Genomic DNA, 24,336 nt, shown 5'->3' with positions numbered 1-24,336 from the left:
AGCGTAATAAGGCATTTAACGCTTATTTCTCGGCTTTTCCTTCAATAACTTGTAAAACAAGTAACAAAAAGTGTATGAAATATAACATGAATTTAACACTTTTATGACATTCATCACGTATATGTCATATAAATAGGAAAATGTATGGAACATGTCATAATAACACATCATGATCATCATAGTCAAAAAAATACAAAAAAAATCCTAATACTAATCAGCCCTGCCTACCCTGCCTCTGCTGCCCCCTGCGCCGCCTGGAAATCTGATAAGTAAGGACAGGCTCAGTAGCACTAACTATCCGCATGACCTCCTGGACGACCTCCTCTTTGGTCATCTCGCCATGCCTGGCCGCAATATCTCGGGCTATGAGCCCCACATCCCAGACGATCGTCAGTGTGTCAGGCATCTCCCTGGCATGCTCCTCCTCAATCAGCTGCTCCACGTTCGCCGGCCTGGGAGGGGATCCCTCATCAGGTGGGAAAATGCGAGGGTGAGAGACTTTGGCATACCAAGCCATGTAGCCAGGAACATGCTACCATGGTATCTCACACCCATCTACCCAACCACCTACTAACCATGCCGCAACGTCCATCAACACAGTAGTCAGCAACTGCGTAGTAGGCACCGGAGGGACAACTGAAGGATGTCTGGGAATGTCCTGGACAAAGGAGAACTGCCTCTTCACCCGCTCAGGCAAATGACGGTACACCCTCTCTTTCCCGCACATGAGCCATCCTGAGTAAGTGCACAACATCTGAAATGGGTGGACGTCTCTGCGATCACCATAGGTAGAAAACCTGACGTCATCCACCTCCATGCGATCCAGGAGTAAGCGGTAATGGTGCACACTCGTATGGCCTTTGGTAGTGAGCCATCTCCCAGCACATGGTGTCCGCGGGTCCCAATCCGGGTTACGCCTCCTTGGGTAAGGACCTGACAAATGCTCCAAAATCCATCCCTGCAACAAAATAAATAATAGTCTAACATTATAAATAATAGTCTAACAAAATAAATTATTCGAGTTAAATATTAAATAAATCTAAAACATTATAAAATAGTCTAACATGATAATAAAATTTATAAAATAAATTCATAAAGAAATTAAGATAAATATTACCATCAAAAGAGTCGCAGAGCCAGCCATCGTTCTGTTATTCAAGATAACAGAATCATCCAGATAATCGTAGAGGTAGGCTAAGGTCATCCCTCCCCACGACCACTTCCCAATCGCCGCCAAGTCCGCCATGCAATCCAGATATATCAAGTCGATGTGTCTGTTCGTTTTGTTAGTGAACAACGCACAACCGACAAGATATAAAAGGAAACTCCTCACATAGCACGCCCTCCTCCTGGCTCTCTCTCCTGCATCTCCTCCCTCGACTGTGGACGCTCAAGCCGTCTAGCCTCAGTCAGGTGCTCCTCATAAACCCGCTTCAGTGCGGGATAACTGATATGACCAGGAGATTCATCCCTAACCTGATATCTGGCATCAGCATCTGACATGCCCAGAAACCTAGTCATCATATCAATCGATCGGTCCCGATCCATCGACTCATCGTGCTCCAACATGCGGCCGTAAATAGGAATGTGCAGAAGATTATGCACATCGTCCAGAGTGATCGTCATCTCCCCCACAGGTAGATGAAAACCACTCGTCTCCGTGTGCCACCTCTCGCATAGAGCACGTATCATCGCATGGGTCACAGTCGAATACCCAACGTGTATCAAACCAAGGAGGCCAGACCCCTTCACAGGCTCCCAAAACCATCTCAAAGCCTCCTCCGGCTTATCAAGTTCCTTCAACCTCTTCCCTGCGTTTACGCACTTATAACCCGCTTGATCATGCCACATCTGAAATAATTCAAGTTAAATAAGACATTGTCACTATTTTAAATGATTCAAAAACTTACACTACGTTATATTAATTAATTAAACAACTTACGCTACGTAATTTTAATTAATTAAATCACTTACGCTACGTTATATTTAATAAATAAAACAACTTACGCTACGTAATTTTAATTAATTAAATCACTTACGCTACGTTATATTTAATTAATTAAACAACTTACGCTACGTAATTTTAATTAATTAAATCACTTACGCTACGTTATATTAATTAATTAAACAACTTACGCTACGTAATTTTAATTAATTAAATCACTTACGCTACGTTATATTTAATAAATAAAACAACTTACGCTACGTAATTTTAATTAATTAAATCACTTACGCTACGTTATATTAATTAAATATACAACTTACGCTACCTAATTTTAATTAATTAAATCACTTACGCTACGTTATATTAATTAATTAAACAACTTACGCTACGTTATATTAATTAATTAAATCACTTACGCTACCTAATATAATTAATTAAAACATTTAAAGAATTTTAAACAATTTAAACACTTACATTATTGTGGTTCACCCAAAGAGGGTTCGCCACATGCCTCGAGTAGTCGGACAACAATGCCAAGGTCTGAGGTCCTCCAGGAAAGGGAGCCTCTCCAGCAGGATAGGGCGGTATCCGCCGAACACGACCACCTCGTCGTGGCTGAGGCTGACGCTCAGGCTCACCCTCGGAAATAACATTCTGTGCCTCCATATAATCTGCCACAACATCCTCTGGCACCCCCTCTGGCACCTCCTCACCCTCATCCTCTGCCTCGTCCTGCGGCGGCGGCTGATAAAACATTCTCTCCTCCTCCATCCGATCATATCCAGCAAAACCCTCATCTGCATAATCATGCGCTGGTGTCGGATCAACCACCTGGGAGGAGTCATCTACATGTGCCTGTGAGCCCTCTCCATGTATCATCGGGTCCCTGCGCCTCCGAGTCTTAGGGACATACGGGTCATCAGCCCTCTTTTCTCTCCGAGCACTAGCGGTACTCGCCTCTTTACCTCTCCGCATCCTATCCTCTCTAATAACCCGCTGCTGCTCATCCATATCCCTAGCCATATCTGTACAAAACAAATTTTAAAAAACATATATTAATATTAGTTCTATCAATTCAGAGAATGCATGTACATATACACATATTTAGAGAATGCATGCACTTCAAAAAAAATTTAGAAGTACACATACACATATTTTAAAACATCTCATATTTACACATACACATAGTTAATAATATATTGAATCCGTAACAGAACATTGTACATATACATGCATTACTCAGAGTAGTTTTAAGTTCTTTATAAAAACAACTAATAACCAACACTAATAACCAACACTAATAACCAACACTTACGCTAATCTCAATTCATAGCCAACTCATAAACAACTCATAACCGACACCAACACTAATCGCAATTCATAACCATAATACCAGATACATATATACATTATTAAATTCAACATATTTGAAAAAAAAATCACAAAAAAAGCAAGATTATTTCACTTAGGCTTTTCATCAAACACCTTAAGTGCATTTTAAAATACTAGCACAATTAGTGTTAATTCAAAATCAAATTCAACTACATTGTACCTAAACCTACTCTAAGCAACAATGTCAGCTTAAACAATCCTAAACAACATCTAATTCTATCATAATTTGCAATTTTTAAACCTAACCTAAACCCTAAACATTTTGCTAAATTTTTTGAAAACTAACACCCTAAACAACCTACATTACATGTAAATAGGAAGAAAGTTACTTACTTGTGTAATTACTTGAAGAAATTTGCTTCTAATCCGTGCAATTGAATGTGGGGTGAAGTTGGGTTTGTGTTGGTTTGAATATGCAACTCTGTGTTGTTAACTTGCTGGAAGTTTTCTGCGTCTTTAACATACAGAACACAGCGGTTGTTAACAACCGCTGGCACTCAACGGTAGTTAACAACCGGCGTGTTTACCAGCGGTTGTTAACTACCGCCAGGGGTATTAATGTCATTTCCATGTGTCAATTGGAAGTATTCCTTGTCAAAAAAGCAACTCTCTTTTTGGATCTTGCTGGTCCCCCAAGACTTTGGGCCTGTTTGGTTTGGCTTTTCAGAAGCAATTCTAGCCAAAAAGCAATTATAAGCAGTTCTAGCCAAAAAACAACATGTTTGGTTTGACTTTTCAGAAGCAATTCTAGCCAAAAATCAATTATAAGCAATTCTCCATGAAGCTACAAATCCTAGCTTCTAGCTTTTCTAGAATCAATTATAAACAGTAAATTGTATATTTTATTATTACAACCTATTATTTTTCTTTATTGCCCTTTATCAATTCTCCTTCTTTATCAATTCTCCTTTAGCTATGTCTATTTTAGTAATTATACATTCAAAAACAATTTTGATCAAAATCATCCAAACAACATTTAGTTTGTTTAATCAATTCTACATAATTGTATCCAAACATAAATCAATTCTCTCAGAATCAATTCTGTCAGAATCAATTCTATCAAAATCAATTCTCTCAGAATCAATTATATTCAAAGCTGAACCAAACACACACTTTGTTTACGAGTTTGGAGAGAAGAGAGGGAGAGGTTTGGAAAAAAAGGAAGAAGTAAATGGAAGAAATAGATGCCATTAAGAGGGAAAGACTTTGAAGGGTTACCTTTTCTTCATAATACAAAATCATTCTCATTTGAAGGAACTCAAAAATTATATTGATACAAACATTAAACTTAAAAGACTCAATGTTGCATTTGGCCTAAATTATAACTTAATTTTGATATGTCTCATGACATATCAAATAGTCTAGGTTATCTTAATTTTTCACTATCTCATTTGCAAGCAGCTTTTCTTTGTAGTTAATGAAGAAGGGTTGAGCTTCTACTAGCAACTCACTCATATTTTTGGGCACTTCAAGACCTAACTTCCCCCTATACATGCATGCAATTTGGCCTTAGGCCATTTTTAAAGCCGAAGCATTTAACTTTATCATTTACTCCCCATACTTCTACTACCTCTTTGGTGAACCTTTCTATATATTCACGAAGAGTCTCATTCTTTCCATGAACGATATGTTGAGGATGGCCGAGGTCATTGGTTGACGCCTTCTATTAGTGAAATGTGATGTGAATTCCTAACGTGTTATCTTCCATGAAGCAAGAAATTCATCTTCCAACCTCTTGAACCAAGTAATTGTTTCTACCTTCTAATCAAGTTTGGGCAATTTTTCTAATCACATGGGGATAATGCAATCAATAATTTTTCTCTTGAATGGTTCACAACAACGGTGAAAGAAAACTTTGTCGAGAGAAGCCTCCCCATACTTATTATGATGAATTACTAGGAGAATGGGACTTTCTAGGAAGGCCACAGGGAGGTGGAGTACGACTATTGTTGTTGTTTCCATAATCGTGAGGAGGAGAACCTCTGTGGCGGTGAAGAAATTGAGGCTTGTCCCTGGCTCATGAATTCCTACTATTGTAGAGGTGGAGTTCAAAAAATTTTGGTTACACTTAGAGACTTTGATTGGTATGCAATCACGGCATGAATTTTTTCTTGGTTATCTTCTACGAGAACGAGTCTTTCGTTCTACTCCTGGAGTGCATTGATCAGCTTGTCTTTCGAGTTAGGGCCTCTAAATGATGCCTACAACTGTTGAAGAAACTACATCTGGTAATTCAGTGGCCGCACATTTTGTGGGAAAAACCACGACGAGATCATTGTGGGAAAAACCTGATATTGATCGTTATGTGGAACGAATGGTGGTGAAACTAAAGAAGGATGAATTGATGACGTTGGAGGGATTTTTTATTTCCAGGAGGGGAGAGTTTCACGTTGATGAATTGGAGTAAGAATGGTGGAGACGCGACATTCAATAACTAGAGAAAGGTTTGTGTTTGTGTTTTCTTCAAGCACAAGAGACATAACAAGATCAACACAATCTTGCAATAGTTGCACTATAGAGCAGGGAGTCTCAGTGGTGTTGGGAGTATCAACATTGATGTTTTTAGCCTGAGATGGAGAAGATCCGTCCATTGGAAAGTATAGCAGAAAACAATTAAGGTGGTGGATTTGAGGAAATCCGAGGGAAATAATACATAGTTCCCATAGACAGCGCAACTAATACAAAGTGGACCAGAGTGAAGGTTATCGGGTGACAATGCTCATGCAACAAAGAATCAGGACCAATGGAGAAAGATTTATCGTGTAGGGGAACCTGTTCTCCGGCGCGGTGGACGAGGGGGGAAGAAACTTGTGAAAATGGTTAACACTTAAATGCTCAAAAGGAAAAGTATGTGAAAATATGTTCAAATGTAATTGTACATCAAATGTGATGCAAAGTCACACTTATATAGTATGGGACATTTTAAGAGTTTCCTAGAAATTCAGCACGAGGCGTAGGAGGTTGTTAGAGATTAGTTGAACGATTGGGATCTGATGACAAGTTCTCATGTGTGATGAGGCGTACATGAGATTTGATGTAATGTTTTGAATGGAGAATATTACATTAATGAGCTTCTATGCATTGGACCAACAATATTGGTCAAAGTTCAGTCCGTAACAAAATCACAATTTTTTCCCATTAAACCCGTAAATATATAAATAAATTACTCAAACTTTTTCTCTGTGTACTAAATTTGTAAATTTGTCAACTCTATACAACATGTACAAATACCTATACCATAATTTATTACATGCTTGTATTTTCTCCTTTGCATATTTCTAAATTACAATGTGATTTTCTAAATTACAATGTGATTTTCTTTACTTTAACCAAGAATTTAGATCCGTTTTAGAAATTTTCAATACTCTTAAGATAATTTGTGAAGAAATTCAATCCTATCTTCCAACACTTATTTTTGGATGTCAATATTATATTTTGTGTTCAGCTGGATCACCAAACTGTTCCAAGTAATATAGTGTGTGTATCGTCTCCAAATGAATTGTTGTTTTCTACTCGACAATTTATTAAACTTGTAATTAAAAACTATAAGTAGGGGGCAGAATTGTTTGTTTTTCATTAAAAATTAAATAGGTTTGATTCAAATGATTTAACGGCGATTAAGATTATTTGAATTCCCTATACCTCTTTATCGGACTAATGCATGTTTCCGACTAAATATGACCTAAAGACTATATAAACGATGGTTAACCCCCTGTGTGCCGAAGATTGTTCGCCCTCTAAATTTTGGATTGTTCCATACCAATTATAACCTAAGGAATATATAATCCATGGACTTATCCTCCCACCGGTAATTGACTCCAGAATGTCATGTTGCAACTAAACTATTTAATGGATTTATATGTGAACAAACGTATGACACATCAGAATCGTATTGCTGACAGTGTAGGGATTTGCAGTTGCACACGTGTCTTAGAACCTAACCATAATACTAAAAATCTCTAATTTTTTAATGACTCTTGAGCAATTCAAAGTCTAGGGGGTGTCAAGTCTTAGCTTGAAAAGCATTAAGAACGAAAAATATATAAAGTAAATATAACTCATATAATTTTTTTTAGGGATAACTCTTATCATAATTGAATAAAGAAATCATGCATTATAACATTCTCACAAATAATTATAATGTCATCTTAGAACTCTAATCTTAAGGTGTTTAGTTACTCATGGTAACTGAATAAATAATTAAGGAAAAACAAAACATATTATAGAACAAATGGAAGGAGGTAGGAAACAACTTATTTTTAATGCTTTGGTTGTCCGTGTTTGCCTTTAAACCGTCATGTTTCTGAATGAATATTTTTGCGTGAACAAAGGCCTTAAAATAGATATTTTTGCACTGGGCTTGCATTGGGTTACTGGAATTCCCCTCGCATGCAATAGAAAAAAAAACAACAAAAAGTTATTTTTCTTGCTTAGCACGCGAGGGGGAGCATTAGGATGTGGCCAGTTGACCTTTATAAGCATTCCATGTGCAGGGCACGCGGGGTTACTCGTGTCGCGTGGCTCAGATGTATTTTTTCGATTTTCTTCGTTCTTTAACTGTTTTTTTTTTGCTCGACATGCTCTTGGAACTTGGAACATAATTTCTCCAACTTATCTTGTCTTATAACCTTTGTTGTTTTTCATTCTTTAGCTTCCGTAACTTCCATGAGGTGTCGTCGAACTGCATAATTTGATCATAAAAGACTCAAAATACATAAGAAGTTGTTTAGTTCATTAGGGAATAAATTGAATTACAACGACTCAAATCAAAACATTACAAAACGTTTCCAAAACCAGGAGCAACTCACTCTAAAAACCTCTATATTGTCTTCAAATGCATAGAAACAAACTCAAAAACATAGCTAAAAACACTATTTGATTAGACGTCATCATACATCATGCGTGCAATTTGCCTTCTTTTTGGTTTGAATGAGAATTTCGATCATTATATCTTATATTCTGCTTATGAATCATATACCTAACATCAACAAAATTTTCTTTAACAATATCCTTACGAATTCTATTGAATTTCGTAAACCACAAGGAAGAGGATATCAAACAATCGCAAGATGTGTAGTCATTGTAGAAGGACATGCCGCATTGTGAAGGTTTGCTTCATAAAACACTATCCACCCATTGTTGCGGAACAATCACGAGTGTAAAGAACAGAAGGATGTTGATGACTCCACAAGTCTCTAAGGTATGATTTGTTGTGAGTGCCTACATTATGCATTGATTCTCAAGTTTTGTAACATTTCAAGATTTCAAATTTTTTATACAGGACAATTGGAGCTTGAAGATTGATTGGTAAGGCTAAGCTACTTTGGAGATTGTATTACCTAGCCATGCAATCTACAACAACTACCATAACCAAACTTCAAGATGATTCACATTCGACCTTGTAACACCCACGACTGACAAGAGCAGGGGAGTGATCGCCGGTGCACAAGGCACGACAATGAGCGGCTCCCGACAGCCTATAGAGGGACCGAATCACATCGGAATGAGAGGGATCCTGAGGCCGTGTAGGTATGGGACTACATGGTTGAAGGAAGGCTTATAAGAATTGTTTGGTACTACCTATATCAACAAGATGCATCTTCTTTTCGGTAGCTCATTCCATAAGAACTCCACAGTTAAGTGTGCTTGACTTAGAGCAATTTTGGGATAGGTGACCTACCGGGAAGTTTCCCGGTAAGCGTGCGAGTGAGGACAAAACACGCTGAAAAGACTCGTGTTGGTAGGGGTGTAAGCGGTTCGGACTAAACCAAAGAAACCGATAGTCCAAACCGGACCAAACTGAAAAAATATCCGACCTCGTTTGGTTTGGTTTGAAACCGATCCGAACCAATTGAAACCGATCTAGTTTGGTTTGGTTCATGGTTTTTCATTTTGAGATCCGTGAAACCGATGAACCAATCCGATGATAACCACACTCCTTATTTTACTAATATTATCCTACTTCACACAAACTTATTGTTAGACTCAAAATTAAAGTCCAACATAAAATACTTTTTAATACATTCACTTTCTCTCATCTTGGATTTTGTTTGGATGTTTTTATTTAATTTCATGGAGAGCATAATTTCATGATGTTTAAATTTCAGGTTGTTTTAATTTCAGTTTGCATGGATTTGTTATTTTGATTATGTTTTAATTTTGGGATGTTCTTTTTGGAATTTTTGTGTTTGTTGATGAATGATGCATGTATGGATCATGGATGATTGAAATATTTGAGTTTGAGGACGTTGTTTTTAAAGAATGATTGATGAATGAATCTTGAATCATATGTATGAAATATTGAGTAAGATTATTTATAAAAAGTTGTTTGAAAAATAGAGAACATGAAAAAACAAAATATGAAATGCAATTATACAAAGTTGTATGAAATATTTTCTAAGAATATGAATTTTTTTAATTGTATTTTGTAACAAACCGATCAACCGAACCAATCCAAACCGAACCAAACCGATTAGTTTGGTTTGGTTTCTTTTTTTAAAAACAGTGGAAACCGAACCAAACCGAACCGATGAAGGTTTCATCGGTTCGGACATTTTTTTGAGTGAAAACCAATCCAAACCGAACCGTTACACCCCTACATGTTGGTTTGTGGGGTCAGTCGGCAATCCTTAAAGCAGTCTGGGATGTTACAGACCTCCATTCCTCTAGAAGTCTTATTGCACTTTGGTTTCGGGCATTTATCAAATATAAATGCAATAGAGAAAAAAATTTCACATGATAGAAAAACCCATATTAAAATAACCAAAAAATCAATAAGAATAAAAATAATTATTCTGAATGAATTGATTTGCATTTAATTAGAAATGATTTAATAATAAAATCAATAAATCCCCCATCTTCAATGAAAAAAACTAAACTGAAATAGTGATTTTGTTATGGAAAAAGGAGAAATGATACAATAGAAACAAATGAGAAATGAATGAAGGAGGAAAAAAAAAAAGAGAAATGAGAAATGAATGAAGTAAGGGAAAATAAAAAGAGAAATGAAAGAATGAAGAAATGACAAAAGATGGTGTATAATGAAAGAATGAAGGAAATGAAAGAATGTAGAAAACATGGAGAAATGAAACGATGAAGCTGAAAGAATGTAGAAAACATGGAGAAATGAAACGATGAAGCGATTAAAAAAAGGAGAAATGAAATGAAAGAATGGAGAAAAGAATGAGAATTGAAACTGAAGAAATTATGGAAGAGAGTGTGTAGTTATAATGATAAATTTTGGACAACCTATTTTCTAGGAACGATGTCCTCGAAAATTTGTGCGACTTCCAATGACTTCAAAGTTTCTTGTGCTATGATGCGCAAAATGTGTCTTCCTGATGCTCGTTTCCAAGGCACTTGGTCCTCAAAATGTTCATCAGAAAGAATTTCTTAGAAACCAATTTGGGTTGTCGGCTTAAGACCTTAAAGTATGCCCTCTTAAAAAAAAAAAATCCTAGAATCACACATCTTTAAGCAACAAAAATGTTATATAAAGGTTAGATATCCAGACATTTCTGAGGACTTTGTTCTTCAAATATGTTGAATTTAAAAAATATTGCCTCTCAAAGTTCCAAGGACTTTAATCTTCATAGATGTCGGAATTCAAAAAATATTTCAACTAAGGGTAGTGTTAACTTGTGCCCTGAGGGCACATGTTAAGAATCTAAAAATGGAATTAAATAATAAATTTTGTCTTGAAAAAATAAGATTTCAAATTTCAAGAATATTGAATACACAATTTCCAACAAAATATTTCTATCTTTGGCTTCTTAACTTGTGCCTTGAGGGCACAAGATAACAATTCCCTTCAACTAAATGTTTTCTAAGGACTTGGTTCCTTGGATGTACTCTTTTTCCAAGGAACCTGTGCTCCTTAATCTCGTAATCGAACCATTTATTGCCTTTTGGAGAGTTGTTGCAATCAAGAGCAGTAAGAAAGTGATGCATATAATTTGGTTAGCTACTACTTGAGGGGTATGAAACATGAGATCCAACATTATTTTTGAAGAGGAAATAGCAAATGTTAGGGTATTATTTGTCGAAGATACGAAGAAAACTACTCCAGGTCTACAAATGCTGGCTTGACAAGGAAAAGGTGCATCCATGTCGAAAAATAGGACATCATGATGGTAGTGAGGTTCAACGGGGATGGGTGATGGTGGATGCTGGAAGGAAGCTCATGGAAGAGAGATGACCAAGTAAGGTAGATTTCAAAAAAGGAGGATGACAAGAGAACATCAACCGCTAAGGGAGAAATATCTTCAAAAAACTAGAGGGGTGAAACTTGAGTCCCATAGTGGAAAGAGAGGTTTAGAGATGACGGAAAGCCTCTTACTCTAAACCCTAGAATAATCATGATTCAAGTCATCATCTCTACATTTCAAGGTTTGACAAGGACTAATCTAATATATGTTACTTCAAATACGAATTTCTTTTTTATAATTTTCACATAAGATAAATACTAATGTTACTAATAAATTTTTGCCAAAACAAGTCCAAAATAAGATAGAGAAAATTGACTATGACAATAACCCAAAGAAATACTTCAAATACAAAAAGAAATCATGTAGGCACCAATATAACTCATATCATTTTTTTTAGGGATAACTCTTATCATAATTGAATAAAGAAATCATGCATTATAACATTCTCACAAATAATTATAATGTCATCTTAGAACTCTAATCTTAAGGTGTTTAGTTACTCATGGTAACTGAATAAATAATTAAGGAAAAACAAAACATATTATAGAACAAATGGAAGGAGGTAGGAAACAACTTATTTTTAATGCTTTGGTTGTCCGTGTTTGCCTTTAAACCGTCACGTTTCTGAATGAATATTTTTGGGTGAACAAAGGCCTTAAAATAGATATTTTCGCACTGGGCTTGCATTGGGTTACTGGAATTCCCCTCGCATGCAATAGAAAAAAAAAAACAACAAAAAGTTATTTTTCTTGCTTAGCACGCGAGGGGGAGCATTAGGATGTGGCCAGTTGACCTTTATAAGCATTCCATGTGCAGGGCACGCCGGATTACTCGTGTCGCGTGGCTCAGATGTATTTTTTTCGATTTTCTTCGTTCTTTAACTGTTTTTTTTTTGCTCGACATGCTCTTGGAACTTGGAACATAATTTCTCCAACTTATCTTGTCTTATAACCTTTGTTGTTTTTCATTCTTTAGCTTCCGTAACTTCCATGAGGTGTCGTCGAACTGCATAATTTGATCATAAAAGACTCAAAATACATAAGAAGTTGTTTAGTTAATTAGGGAATAAATTGAATTACAACGACTCAAATCAAAACTTTACAAAACGTTTCCAAAACCAGGAGCAACTCACTCTAAAAACCTCTATATTGTCTTCAAATGCATAGAAACAAACTCAAAAACATAGCTAAAAACACTATTTGATTAGACGTCATCATACATCATGCGTGCAATTTGCCTTCTTTTTGGTTTGAATGAGAATTTCGATCATTATATCTTATATTCTGCTTATGAATCATATACCTAACATCAACAAAATTTTCTTTAACAATATCCTTACGAATTCTATTGAATTTCGTAAACCACAAGGAAGAGGATATCAAACAATCGCAAGATGTGTAGTCATTGTAGAAGGACATGCCGCATTGTGAAGGTTTGCTTCATAAAACACTATCCACCCATTGTTGCGGAACAATCACGAGTGTAAAGAACAGAAGGATGTTGATGACTCCACAAGTCTCTAAGGTATGATTTGTTGTGAGTGCCTACATTATGCATTGATTCTCAAGTTTTGTAACATTTCAAGATTTCAAATTTTTTATACAGGACAATTGGAGCTTGAAGATTGATTGGTAAGGCTAAGCTACTTTGGAGATTGTATTACCTAGCCATGCAATCTACAACAACTACCATAACCAAACTTCAAGATGATTCCCATTCGACCTTGTAACACCCACGACTGACAAGAGCAGGGGAGTGATCGCCGGTGCATAAGGCACGACAATGAGCGGCTCCCGACAGCCTATAGAGGGACCGAATCACATCGGAATGAGAGGGATCCTGAGGTCGTGTAGGTATGGGACTACATGGTTGAAGGAAGGCTTATAAGAATTGTTTGGTACTACCTATATCAACAAGATGCATCTTCTTTTCGGTAGCTCATTCCATAAGAACTCCACAGTTAAGTGTGCTTGACTTAGAGCAATTTTGGGATAGGTGACCTACCGGGAAGTTTCCCGATAAGCGTGCGAGTGAGGACAAAACACGCTGAAAAGACTCGTGTTGGTAGGGGTGTAAGCGGTTCGGACTAAACCAACGAAACCGATAGTCCAAACCGGACCAAACTGAAAAAATATCCGACCTTGTTTGGTTCGGTTTGAAACCGATCCGAACCAATTGAAACCGATCTAGTTTGGTTTGGTTCATGGTTTTTCATTTTGAGATCCGTGAAACCGATGAACCAATCCGATGATAACCACACTCCTTATTTTACTAATATTATCCTACTTCACACAAACTTATGGTTAGACTCAAAATTAAAGTCCAACATAAAATACTTTTTAAAACATTCACTTTCTCTCATCTTGGATTTAGTTTGGATGTTTTTATTTAATTTCATGGAGAGCATAATTTCATGATGTTTAAATTTCAGGATGTTTTAATTTCAGTTTGCATGGATTTGTTATTTTGATTATGTTTTAATTTTGGGATGTTCTTTTTGGAATTTTTGTGTTTGTTGATGAATGATGCATGTATGGATCATGGATGATTGAAATATTTGAGTTTGAGGACGTTGTTTTTAAAGAATGATTGATGAATGAATCTTGAATCATATGTATGAAATATTGAGTAAAATTATTTATAAAAAGTTGTTTGAAAAATAGAGAACAAGAAAAAACAAAATATGAAATGCAATTATACAAAGTTGTATGAAATATTTTCTAAGAATATGAATTTTTTTAATTGTATTTTGTAACAAACCGATCAACCGAACCAATCCAAACCGAACCAAACCGATTAGTTTGGTTTGGTTTCTTTTTTTAAAAACAGTGGAAACCGAACCAAACCGAACCGATGAAGGTTTCATCGGTTTGGACATTTTTTTGAGTGAAAACCAATCCAAACCGAACCGTTACACCCCTACGTGTTGGTTTGTGGGGTCAGTCGGCAATCCTTAAAGCAGTCTGGGATGTTACAGACCTCCATTCCTCTAGAAGTCTTATTGCACTTTGGTTTCGGGCATTTATCAAATATAAATGCAATAGAGAAAAAAATTTCACATGATAGAAAAACCCATATTAAAATAACCAAAAAATCAATAAGAATAAAAATAATTATTCTGAATGAATTGATTTGCATTTAATTAGAAATGATTTAATAATAAAATCAATAAATCCCCCATCTTCAATGAAAAAAACTAAACTGAAATAGTGATTTTGTTATGGAAAAAGGAGAAATGATACAATAGAAACAAATGAGAAATGAATGAAGGAGGAAAAAAAAAAGAGAAATGAGAAATGAATGAAGTAAGGGAAAATAAAAAGAGAAATGAAAGAATGAAGAAATGACAAAAGATGGTGTATAATGAAAGAATGAAGGAAATGAAAGAATGTAGAAAACATGGAGAAATGAAACGATGAAGCGATTAAAAAAAGGAGAAATGAAATGAAAGAATGGAGAAAAGAATGAGAATTGAAACTGAAGAAATTATGGAAGAGAGTGTGTAGTTATAATGATAAATTTTGGACAACCTATTTTCTAGGAACGATGTCCTCGAAAATTTGTGCGACTTCCAATGACTTCAAAGTTTCTTGTGCTATGATGCGCAAAATGTGTCTTCCTGATGCTCGTTTCCAAGGCACTTGGTCCTCAAAATGTTCATCAGAAAGAATTTCTTAGAAACCAATTTGGGTTGTCGGCTTAAGACCTTAAAGTATGCCCTCTTAAAAAAAAAAATCCTAGAATCACACATCTTTAAGCAACAAAAATGTTATATAAAGGTTAGATATCCAGACATTTCTGAGGACTTTGTTCTTCAAATATGTTGAATTTAAAAAATATTGCCTCTCAAAGTTCCAAGGACTTTAATCTTCATAGATGTCGGAATTCAAAAAATATTTCAACTAAGGGTAGTGTTAACTTGTGCCCTGAGGGCACATGTTAAGAATCTAAAAATGGAATTAAATAATAAATTTTGTCTTGAAAAAATAAGATTTCAAATTTCAAGAATATTGAATACACAATTTCCAACAAAATATTTCTATCTTTGGCTTCTTAACTTGTGCCTTGAGGGCACAAGATAACATTTCCCTTCAACTAAATGTTTTCTAAGGACTTGGTTCCTTGGATGTACTCTTTTTCCAAGGAACCTGTGCTCCTTAATCTCGTAATCGAACCATTTATTGCCTTTTGGAGAGTTGTTGCAATCAAGAGCAGTAAGAAAGTGATGCATATAATTTGGTTAGCTACTACTTGAGGGGTATGAAACATGAGATCCAACATTATTTTTGAAGAGGAAATAGCAAATGTTAGGGTATTATTTGTCGAAGATACGAAGAAAACTACTCCAGGTCTACAAATGCTGGCTTGACAAGGAAAAGGTGCATCCATGTCGAAAAATAGGACATCATGATGGTAGTGAGGTTCAACGGGGATGGGTGATGGTGGATGCTGGAAGGAAGCTCATGGAAGAGAGATGACCAAGTAAGGTAGATTTCAAAAAAGGAGGATGACAAGAGAACATCAACCGCTAAGGGAGAAATATCTTCAAAAAACTAGAGGGGTGAAACTTGAGTCCCATAGTGGAAAGAGAGGTTTAGAGATGACGGAAAGCCTCTTACTCTAAACCCTAGAATAATCATGATTCAAGTCATCATCTCTACATTTCAAGGTTTGACAAGGACTAATCTAATATATGTTACTTCAAATACGAATTTCTTTTTTATAATTTTCACATAAGATAAATACTAATGTTACTAATAAATTTTTGCCAAAACAAGTCCAAAATAAGATAGAGAAAATTGACTATGACAATAACCCAAAGAAATACTTCAAATACAAAAAGTCTTCCCTCACAAAGCACCTAGTAACTATGTGACACATGTCACAAATGTGCCTAGTCATAACATCTTTATTTATGGTCTCCAATCACTACATTTCAAGCTAGTGACCCTAATGTACTTAAATTGAGCTAACCATACCCGATGAATCTGTGGAAGCCACATTCACTAGACCAAGTTCAACTGATTTTGAATTAACAAAATTGCAATGTTTTCTAATCTCTCCTTTTTTCCCGGTCAGCACACCAATATTACCCATTTTAATCATTGCGGCTTCAAAGCTATCAAAGAAAGCATTTTTGTCAGCACTGAACTTGTTGACAATGCTAATGGTATCAGCACCAGATGTTGAGAAAAGCTCTTGGTCACTCTGAAGCAAACCCTTTTTACCCTGAAGATTGGAGTAGTAGTTCTTGTCAAATTTATCAGGAGTCGTTGGGTCAAAATTGGCTAGGTTATTTGGTGGTCCGCCATTAGGGCATATTTTGCGTAATTCTTGTAAATAAGTTGTGTTAAGAGTTGGATCAGGTTTTCCTGTACTGCTGAAGTTGTATAATCGATCAGTGATGAAAGTGCAACGTGCTCTTCCGAATGTATGTGCACCTACATTTGAAGCATATATATTAGCCTTATAATTTGTTGTTATATACGTGATAACGAAGTGATTCGAGCCCTTTTAATTAGAAAAAATTGCATACCTGAGAGAGCAACTAGATCAGTAGTACTGAGGCCTTGAGCAGCAAATGCAGATTTAAGTTGATCCAACGAATTGAATGGAGCCGGAAGATTTTGATTAGCGAGCGATTGGTTGGCGGTTAAACCATCCCTTCTTCCTAAGGGAACCTTCCAATTAGGACCATCTGCCTGTCAATACATACATGTATTAATTTAATTAATCATCACTAATAATTAGTATAGTTGTTATTAATCATGTTAGGATGAGGCATTACCAATATTGAGGAAATTTGTGCAGAAAGGGCAAGAATATCAGCACAAGAAACTGTGTTAGGACAAGCATTTTCCACTGCTGTTTTAATTCGGTTTACAACATCCAAACCTCTTAGAGAGTTGATATTTGGGAAAGCATCTTGTTCACTCACAATGGTATCAGTTTTGTTCAGTAAAACTGATGCATCACAACCCTGTTACAATCATAGATAATATAATACAAATATTAAAATTTTATTTACCAGTAATAAAATAAAGGGTCATGTTAACTTGTGCCCTTAGGGCATAAGTTAAGGAGCTTAAAATAGAATTAACAAATAAATTTTATATTTAAATGATAACTTTTGAAACTTTCAAAGCATTGAATGTACAACTTTTAAGAAAAAATTTCTACATTTGGTTCCTTAACTTATGCCCCAAGGGCACAAGTTAACATTTCCCTAAAATAAATTGTTATTAGAACTTCAAAATAATATGGAAAAGAAACTTAAATGATGTCATATATTGACATTGACATGTATCCACTGCAGCAGTATCTATGAGTATAGGCTTAATTACTATTTTGATCCCTTAAGTTATTTGTTGGTTATATTTTGATCCCATAAGTTATTACGATACAATTTGGTCCCTTAAGTTATTTGTTGGTTACATTTTGGTCCCATAAGTTATTAACGTTACAATTTGGTCCCTTAACTTAATTTTTGGTTTCGTTTTGGTCCCTTAACTTATTTTTTGGTTTCGTTTTTGTACCTTAACTCTAATAACATAAAGGACCAGAGTGGTTGACGGAGGAAGAGTTAAGGTACCAAAACGAAACCAAAAAATAAGTTAAGGGACCAAATTGTAACGTTAATAACTTATGAGACCAAGATGTAACCAACAAATAACTTAAAGGACCAAATTGTAACGTTAATAACTTATGAGACCAAAATATAACCAACAAATAAGTTAATGACCAAATCATTAATTAAGTCTAAACCATATTTACCCCTTTAGGTAACTCTCCCATTTCAACGGCTGAGTGTAAAAGTCAAAAAGTGGATCCATCATGCAGTACTGCAGCTTTTTTTTTTTTTGAAGGAAATGCAGTACTGCAGCTTATTTTGTGTGAAGTGCAAGTGTCACTTTAGATTTTACTTTTGGATCACTGTTGTTCTATTCGTCACGTATCTTGTGTTTGGTTTAACGTTTCTTGATATATTTTACCTTCTAAAAATATCCATTTTTTATTTTATTAACAACATTTGGACACTATTTTTCACTATACTCATTTAGGCTTTGTTTGGATGCAAAAAGAAAAGAAAGTAAAAGGAAAGAATGTTTAAGGAATGAAAGTGAGTGGAAAGAGTGTAGAAAGTAAGATGATTTTCTGGTTGTTTGGTATGAGTGATAGTGAAAAGAAAGTGTAAGGAAAGAAAGATGAGAATGTTTGTAAAAAGACAAAAATAGCCAAAAAAAATTATAATAAAAGAAAGAATTTTTTTTCGGAATATGTGTTGTAAAAATAAACAAAACATGAGGGTATTTTAGTAAATGCAGCAAGAATAGTGGCTCTCTCTAGCGAAGAAACAATTCCCATGTGGGGCCCAGCAAAAACTTTCTTTCCTTGACCTCTACGAAGGTATACCAAACTATGGAAAGAAGATCTTTCCACTCTCTTTCCCATCCACTCATCTTTCTTTCCTTGGAACCAAACACACCCTTAACGATTTCTACCAAAAAAAAAAAAAAATACTCATTTTAATGATTCATTTTATCTCTATTCATCTGTTTCTGTCACATTATTATATTACATCATTCACATTAAGCTCTCAATTTCTTTATCTCTCAAGATATATGCACTCATATATGAGTTAGATGTGTTCAAATCCAAACAGATCTAAAGTAAAATAGTAAATCAATAAAAAAAACTACACATAACCAAATAGTATTAGATGTCATTTCGTAAAACCGTTCAAATTAAATTGCCCATCACTTTTTCAAAACCAAGCCAAACAGCAAAAGGAAATCTTAATACTTGTTTATTTTTTTTTAGGGTAAAATATGCTTTTCGTCCCTGCAATTATAGGCCATTTGAATTTTCGTCCCTGAGCTTACTAATCCTCCCATTTCGTCCCTGTAAAAGTTAATCACTTGACATTTCGTCCCTCTCCCCTTTTAATCACTGCCACGTCGGCAAATTACCAAAATGGCATGGGAATTGACGAAAATACCCCTTGCTTATTTTTTTTTTTGTTTTTTTTCCTTCAAAATTTTTTTTCCCAGTTTTTTCCCGAATTTTTTTACGATTTTTTCTCCGAAAAATTTAAGTTTTTTCAGTTTTAATTTTAATATTTTTTTTCCGAAATTTTTTATGATTTTTAATTATTTTTTTAATTTAAAAAAAGAATTTTCAAAATTTTGAAATTTTTTTAAGGAAAAAAAATAAGCCAGGGGTATTTTCGTCAATTCCCCATGCCATTTTGGTAAATTGCTGACGTGGCAGTGATTAAAAGGGGAGAGGGACGAAATTTCAAGTGATTAACTTTTACAGGGACGAAATGGGAGGATTAGTAAGCTCAGGGACGAAAATTCAAATGGCCTATAATTGCAGGGACGAAAAGCATATTTTACCCTTTTTTTTATTAGTATGATATATTACATTAATCTATTACTTGTTGTTTTTAAATTCTTTAAATAATACTTATTAGTTTAATTTAATCTATATTTTTAGGCTTAATACATCGTTTGGTCCCTTAACTTATTTTTGGTTTTCACTTTGGTCCTCTAACTATAAAGTGTCTCAATTTGGTCCCATAAATCTTCTGCCGTTTACTATTTTGGTCATCTCCGCTAATTTTTTAATGTCTAATAATTTTGATATGACTTCAACCATTCGATTGCAGGTCCATTGTATATAGTAGTGAACCACCAACATCTGATTTTTTTTTCTTTCTTTTCTTCTCTTTCTTCCCTCTTATTCCTCTTCCTCTTAATCTTCATCAACTTAAATATTAAGTTCATATAAACTCAAATTTTTTTGAACAAACAAACCCATAAAAAATAAGAATTGATTGAATCCTTCACCATTAACTAAAATCTCAAATTACTTGAATCCCATTATTAATAAACAAAAAAAAAAAAACTACACCTATATTGGTCAAGTAATTTTTCGCATGAGTCTTTGAAAATTCTGATGGATTATCAATAGAACAAAGGCGCTGCTTGACAATCTAACAGTGAAGTCATGAAAAGAGCCATAAGGAGAGGATACAAAGGTGATAGGCTGAGAGTGCTTGGCCAGAGCTTGAAATAAAACACAACAATTCATAGATTCACTTCTTTCTAGTTCATTTTATTCCTCCATTACATTTATCTCCTCAAATTTGAAACACAGATGCAGAAGACCTAAAATCACAAAACCCATATGCAACATTTACTCTCCTTCTCTTATTTTCATTATGATTTCGTTTTGATGTGAATGAATTGAATCCGGGTGCAGAAGAACAACCCAGATACAGAAGAACTGAATCCGAATCTTACAGTTTTAATGTGAATGATTTCGTTTTGTTTCTCTAAGATAAAGGGACCGTTCTTGATAATCTTGTTCTTCCTTCCATTCTTGTTGTGAATCTGATTCTTCCTTCCCTCATTCTTGATAATCTCACTGCAAAAGGTTGATTTTCTTGTGGGTTTTGTTCTTGGCACCACTGTTTCGCTTAAAAAGGTTGTTTTTGTTTCCTGTTACTTGTTTCTTGTTGAATTCCAGTTGAATTCTGTTGATTTTGTTTCTTGTCATTTGTTTTTGCTTCAGCATTATGACTTTCAAAGCTTCAGAACTATGACTTTCAAAAAGTTAATTTATAATTTGAAGGGTTGTTGTTGTTTGATTTTCTAGGTTTGATTTTGATTATCATATTATGTGTTGTTGTTGTTCTTGATGAAGACGATGAAAATGATTTGATTTTGATGAAGATAATTTTTTTTCTGGGTTGTATGAAGATTGACTAAGGAGTATGAATGTGATGATGAAGGAGATGAAGAAAGAAGAAGAAATAAGAAAAATAATTATGTGTTGATAATTCACCGTAAGATAGAATAGACCTATATGATCCAACGCTTTCCTTTTTAAAAAAATATCAAAGGGTTAAAATTAAATTAATTTATAAGGTCTATGGTGGACCACCTTTAAATATGGTTCACCTTAGACATTTGATGTTAAAAACTAACGGAGAGGACCAAAATAATAAACGGCAGAAGATTTATGAGACCAAATTGAGACACTCTATAGTTATGGGACCAAAGTGAAAACCAAAAATAAGTTAAGGGAACAAATGATGTATTAAGCCATATTTTTACAACTTCATATGTTTCAAACATAATCGATTGTTTTCATTCTATAATGTTCAATTTTAATATATTTTACGTTATATTTTACATCAAACTTATTATTTTACCGTGTATGCGTAATATTAATATCAATAAAAAAAATTTACAATTATATTTTGTATGTCAAAAAATCAATCTAAATAAGTCTACATTAACTGCATCAATTTGGATCGAATTTTTTAAAATGATCATCCAAACCGAACCAAAACGCGTACGGTTTTTATTTTGAATCACGTTTTTTTTACTTCAAAAGTGATCCAAACTGCTCCACAAACAACCCTAACATGGAATGTACACCAAACATTTGCCTTTTGTGAATATAGTTTAAAAATGAGTTTCAAACTGAGTTTGTAGAATTTTTTTAAATACGGAAAATATTATTAATTAGCAGTTAGGTTAATATATTTTTTCTCTTTTGTCTGAGTTTAAATTTAGGAACTCTTACTCTTATAACCTTTAGCTCAAATCAATCTTTTAGGATTAAGTTAAATTCAGTATAAAAGTAACAATATTTTAGATATATCAAATAGAAGCAATTCAAGTAAAGAACTATGAATGATTTCCTTTCAAAAAAAAAAACTATGAATGATTCCACATGAGTATATATCCAACAGAAATATTAACATGAACATCAACACCAGACCTAACACTCACACGTTAATATCAGTAATAATTTGAGAAACTTAAATTAACAGTAATTATATGTATAAATGTCGTGTTAGCTAGCGACAAATATCAAACATGTTTAGTTTGAAATGTCAGTGCTAGTGATATATACATGAACATGAGTAGGGAATGAATGAATGAATATGGAGAGAGTATATACCAGAACAAAACAGTCATGAAAGTGAAGTCTGACGAGACTAGCAAGCATACGAGGATCTGTTTTAGAGACGTTCCTTATGACTTCACGAATAATGGAATGAACCTTTGGACAAGTGTCCCTGTAGAAGGAAGGATCAAGTTGTGCATCTGAGGAGAAGGGTAACCCTCCAAGAACAACCACTACGCAGCATAGAGCTGTCAACGTGAGACCAAAGGAGTTCATTTTGTTGTTATGAGTATGATTGGGCATTAATCAAACCGTTATTTATAGAGACTAGACAGTTATATTTCAATAATTGCCATGACTTGTAAAGTATTGAGGTTGCAAATTGTAATAATATATGGCAACAAACATTTTCTTTTGTGAACTCAAATTGAATGGCAACTTGGCAAGAAACAGCGTTTTTTTTTTATATAATTCTTTGTGAAATAATAATATGTGTGATTAATAATCCAATTCCTTTTATTTATCATTTGATCATAATATCAGGGAAATAATCAACTATATAACATTTATTATACGACAGGAAGTATTTAAGTACTCCCTCCTCTCTTAAGTACTCCTTTTTTTTCTCCTTAAATATAAGAATCCTTAAAAAAAATTATCCTTAAATATAAAATTATATACAAATTATTACAAGAGCATATATTACTTTGTTTTTTCAACTATCAATATGTCTTGATATATGAAGAGTCAACATTAAATGCATGTATATCAAGAAAAACTATAATTATAAAGGGAACACAAAGATTATTTCCTCCGTCATAAATAATAGGGTATTGTTATCTTGTGCCCTTAGGGCACAAGTTAAGGAATCCAAAATTAGAAATTTTTCATAGAAAAGAACAAAAGTTTGACTTTAAAAAGTTGATTAGAGTTGAATGCACAACTTTTAAGACAGTTATTTCTATTTTAAATTCCCTAACATATGCCCTTAGGGCACATGTTAACATTTGCCTAAATTATAAGTTGTTTTGGTCATTTCACACACGTATTAGGAAATGTAATTAATTTTGTATGAGAAAATATATATTATGAGTTCTGTTACAACATTATCGTCCTTAAAAAACGGTATCAGAAAGATAAATTAAAGAAATTAAAGAAGATAGAGTAATAAATAATTAATGGTATAATAGAAAAAATAACATTAATGTTTCACTGATATTGTAAAACAATCTATAATTTGGGATAATTTTATTTAGGGAAATGCTAACAAGTGTCATAAGGGAATTTGATAAGAAATTTAAAATGGAAATTTTGTCTTGAAATTTGTGTATTCAACACATTAAATTATTAAAAAGTACTGTATTTTTTTCTATATAAAAGTTATCAATTGCTTCTATTTTTTGAATCCTTTACAAGTGACCTTGTTAGCAAGACCCTTTTTTTTTTTTACCAAAATTATGTATTCAACACATTGAAATTATAAAAGAAATTTATTTTACATAAGATTTACAAATCACTTCCTTTTTTCATTCTTAACAAATGCTTTAGGGAAATGGTTTAACATTTGACTTTTTTGATTCATTGCATAATTGATATATTCGGTCTATATTCTAGACAAGATACATTAATTATACAACGAATCTAAAAAGTTAACTTTTTCTTATAAATAAGACCGGAAGGAGTAATTTAAGAGAATGAGTATTTTTTTAAGTGTATTTAAAAGGGAAATGTTAACTTGTGCCCTCAAGGCACAAGTTAATGATTCAAATATAGAATAAACTTATTGGAATGTGTGCATTGCATTTAATATTTAATTTTTTAATCATTTAAATGCACAAAATTTTAGAGAAAACTTCTTCTTTTAGG

At 34.1% G+C, this 24,336-nt stretch overlaps 2 protein-coding genes across 2 annotated transcripts; both read right to left on the bottom strand.

Annotated features, from left to right (window-relative positions):
* Window positions 1–1,329: 1,329 nt before the first annotated feature.
* On the bottom strand, window positions 1,330–2,968 carry LOC146944989 (uncharacterized). Its single transcript, XM_085748012.1, has 2 exons — window positions 2,420–2,968; window positions 1,330–1,851 (listed from the first exon to the last, which is right to left on the bottom strand). The coding sequence occupies exons 1-2, from the start codon at window positions 2,966–2,968 to the stop codon at window positions 1,330–1,332; spliced, it is 1,071 nt and encodes a 356-aa protein (XP_085604138.1).
* A 13,338-nt stretch (window positions 2,969–16,306) lies between these two features.
* Window positions 16,307–22,763, bottom strand: LOC146944988 (peroxidase E5-like). Its single transcript, XM_085743377.1, has 4 exons — window positions 22,525–22,763; window positions 17,333–17,524; window positions 17,081–17,246; window positions 16,307–16,985 (listed from the first exon to the last, which is right to left on the bottom strand). The coding sequence occupies exons 1-4, from the start codon at window positions 22,744–22,746 to the stop codon at window positions 16,504–16,506; spliced, it is 1,062 nt and encodes a 353-aa protein (XP_085599503.1). The 5' UTR covers window positions 22,747–22,763; the 3' UTR covers window positions 16,307–16,503.
* Window positions 22,764–24,336: the final 1,573 nt, after the last annotated feature.

This window comes from Medicago sativa, chromosome 2, assembly GCF_051527215.1.
Source record: "Medicago sativa cultivar Bolivia chromosome 2, Bolivia_mono, whole genome shotgun sequence".
In the NCBI taxonomy this organism is placed as follows: Eukaryota; Viridiplantae; Streptophyta; class Magnoliopsida; order Fabales; family Fabaceae; genus Medicago; species Medicago sativa.
This window is presented reverse-complemented; position numbering and strand designations above follow the sequence as displayed.

Coding starts and splice junctions, on each gene's coding strand:
- LOC146944989 (XM_085748012.1), bottom strand. CDS start 2,968: ATGGCTAGGGATATGGATGAGCAGCAGCGGGTTATTAGAGAGGATAGG. Junction 1,852..2,419: donor TTTGGGTGAACCACAATAAT/GTAAGTGTTTAA, acceptor GAATTATTTCAG/ATGTGGCATGATCAAGCGGG.
- LOC146944988 (XM_085743377.1), bottom strand. CDS start 22,746: ATGAACTCCTTTGGTCTCACGTTGACAGCTCTATGCTGCGTAGTGGTT. Junction 17,525..22,524: donor TTCATGACTGTTTTGTTCTG/GTATATACTCTC, acceptor TGATTGTAACAG/GGTTGTGATGCATCAGTTTT. Junction 16,986..17,080: donor TGATCTAGTTGCTCTCTCAG/GTATGCAATTTT, acceptor CTTCAAATGTAG/GTGCACATACATTCGGAAGA.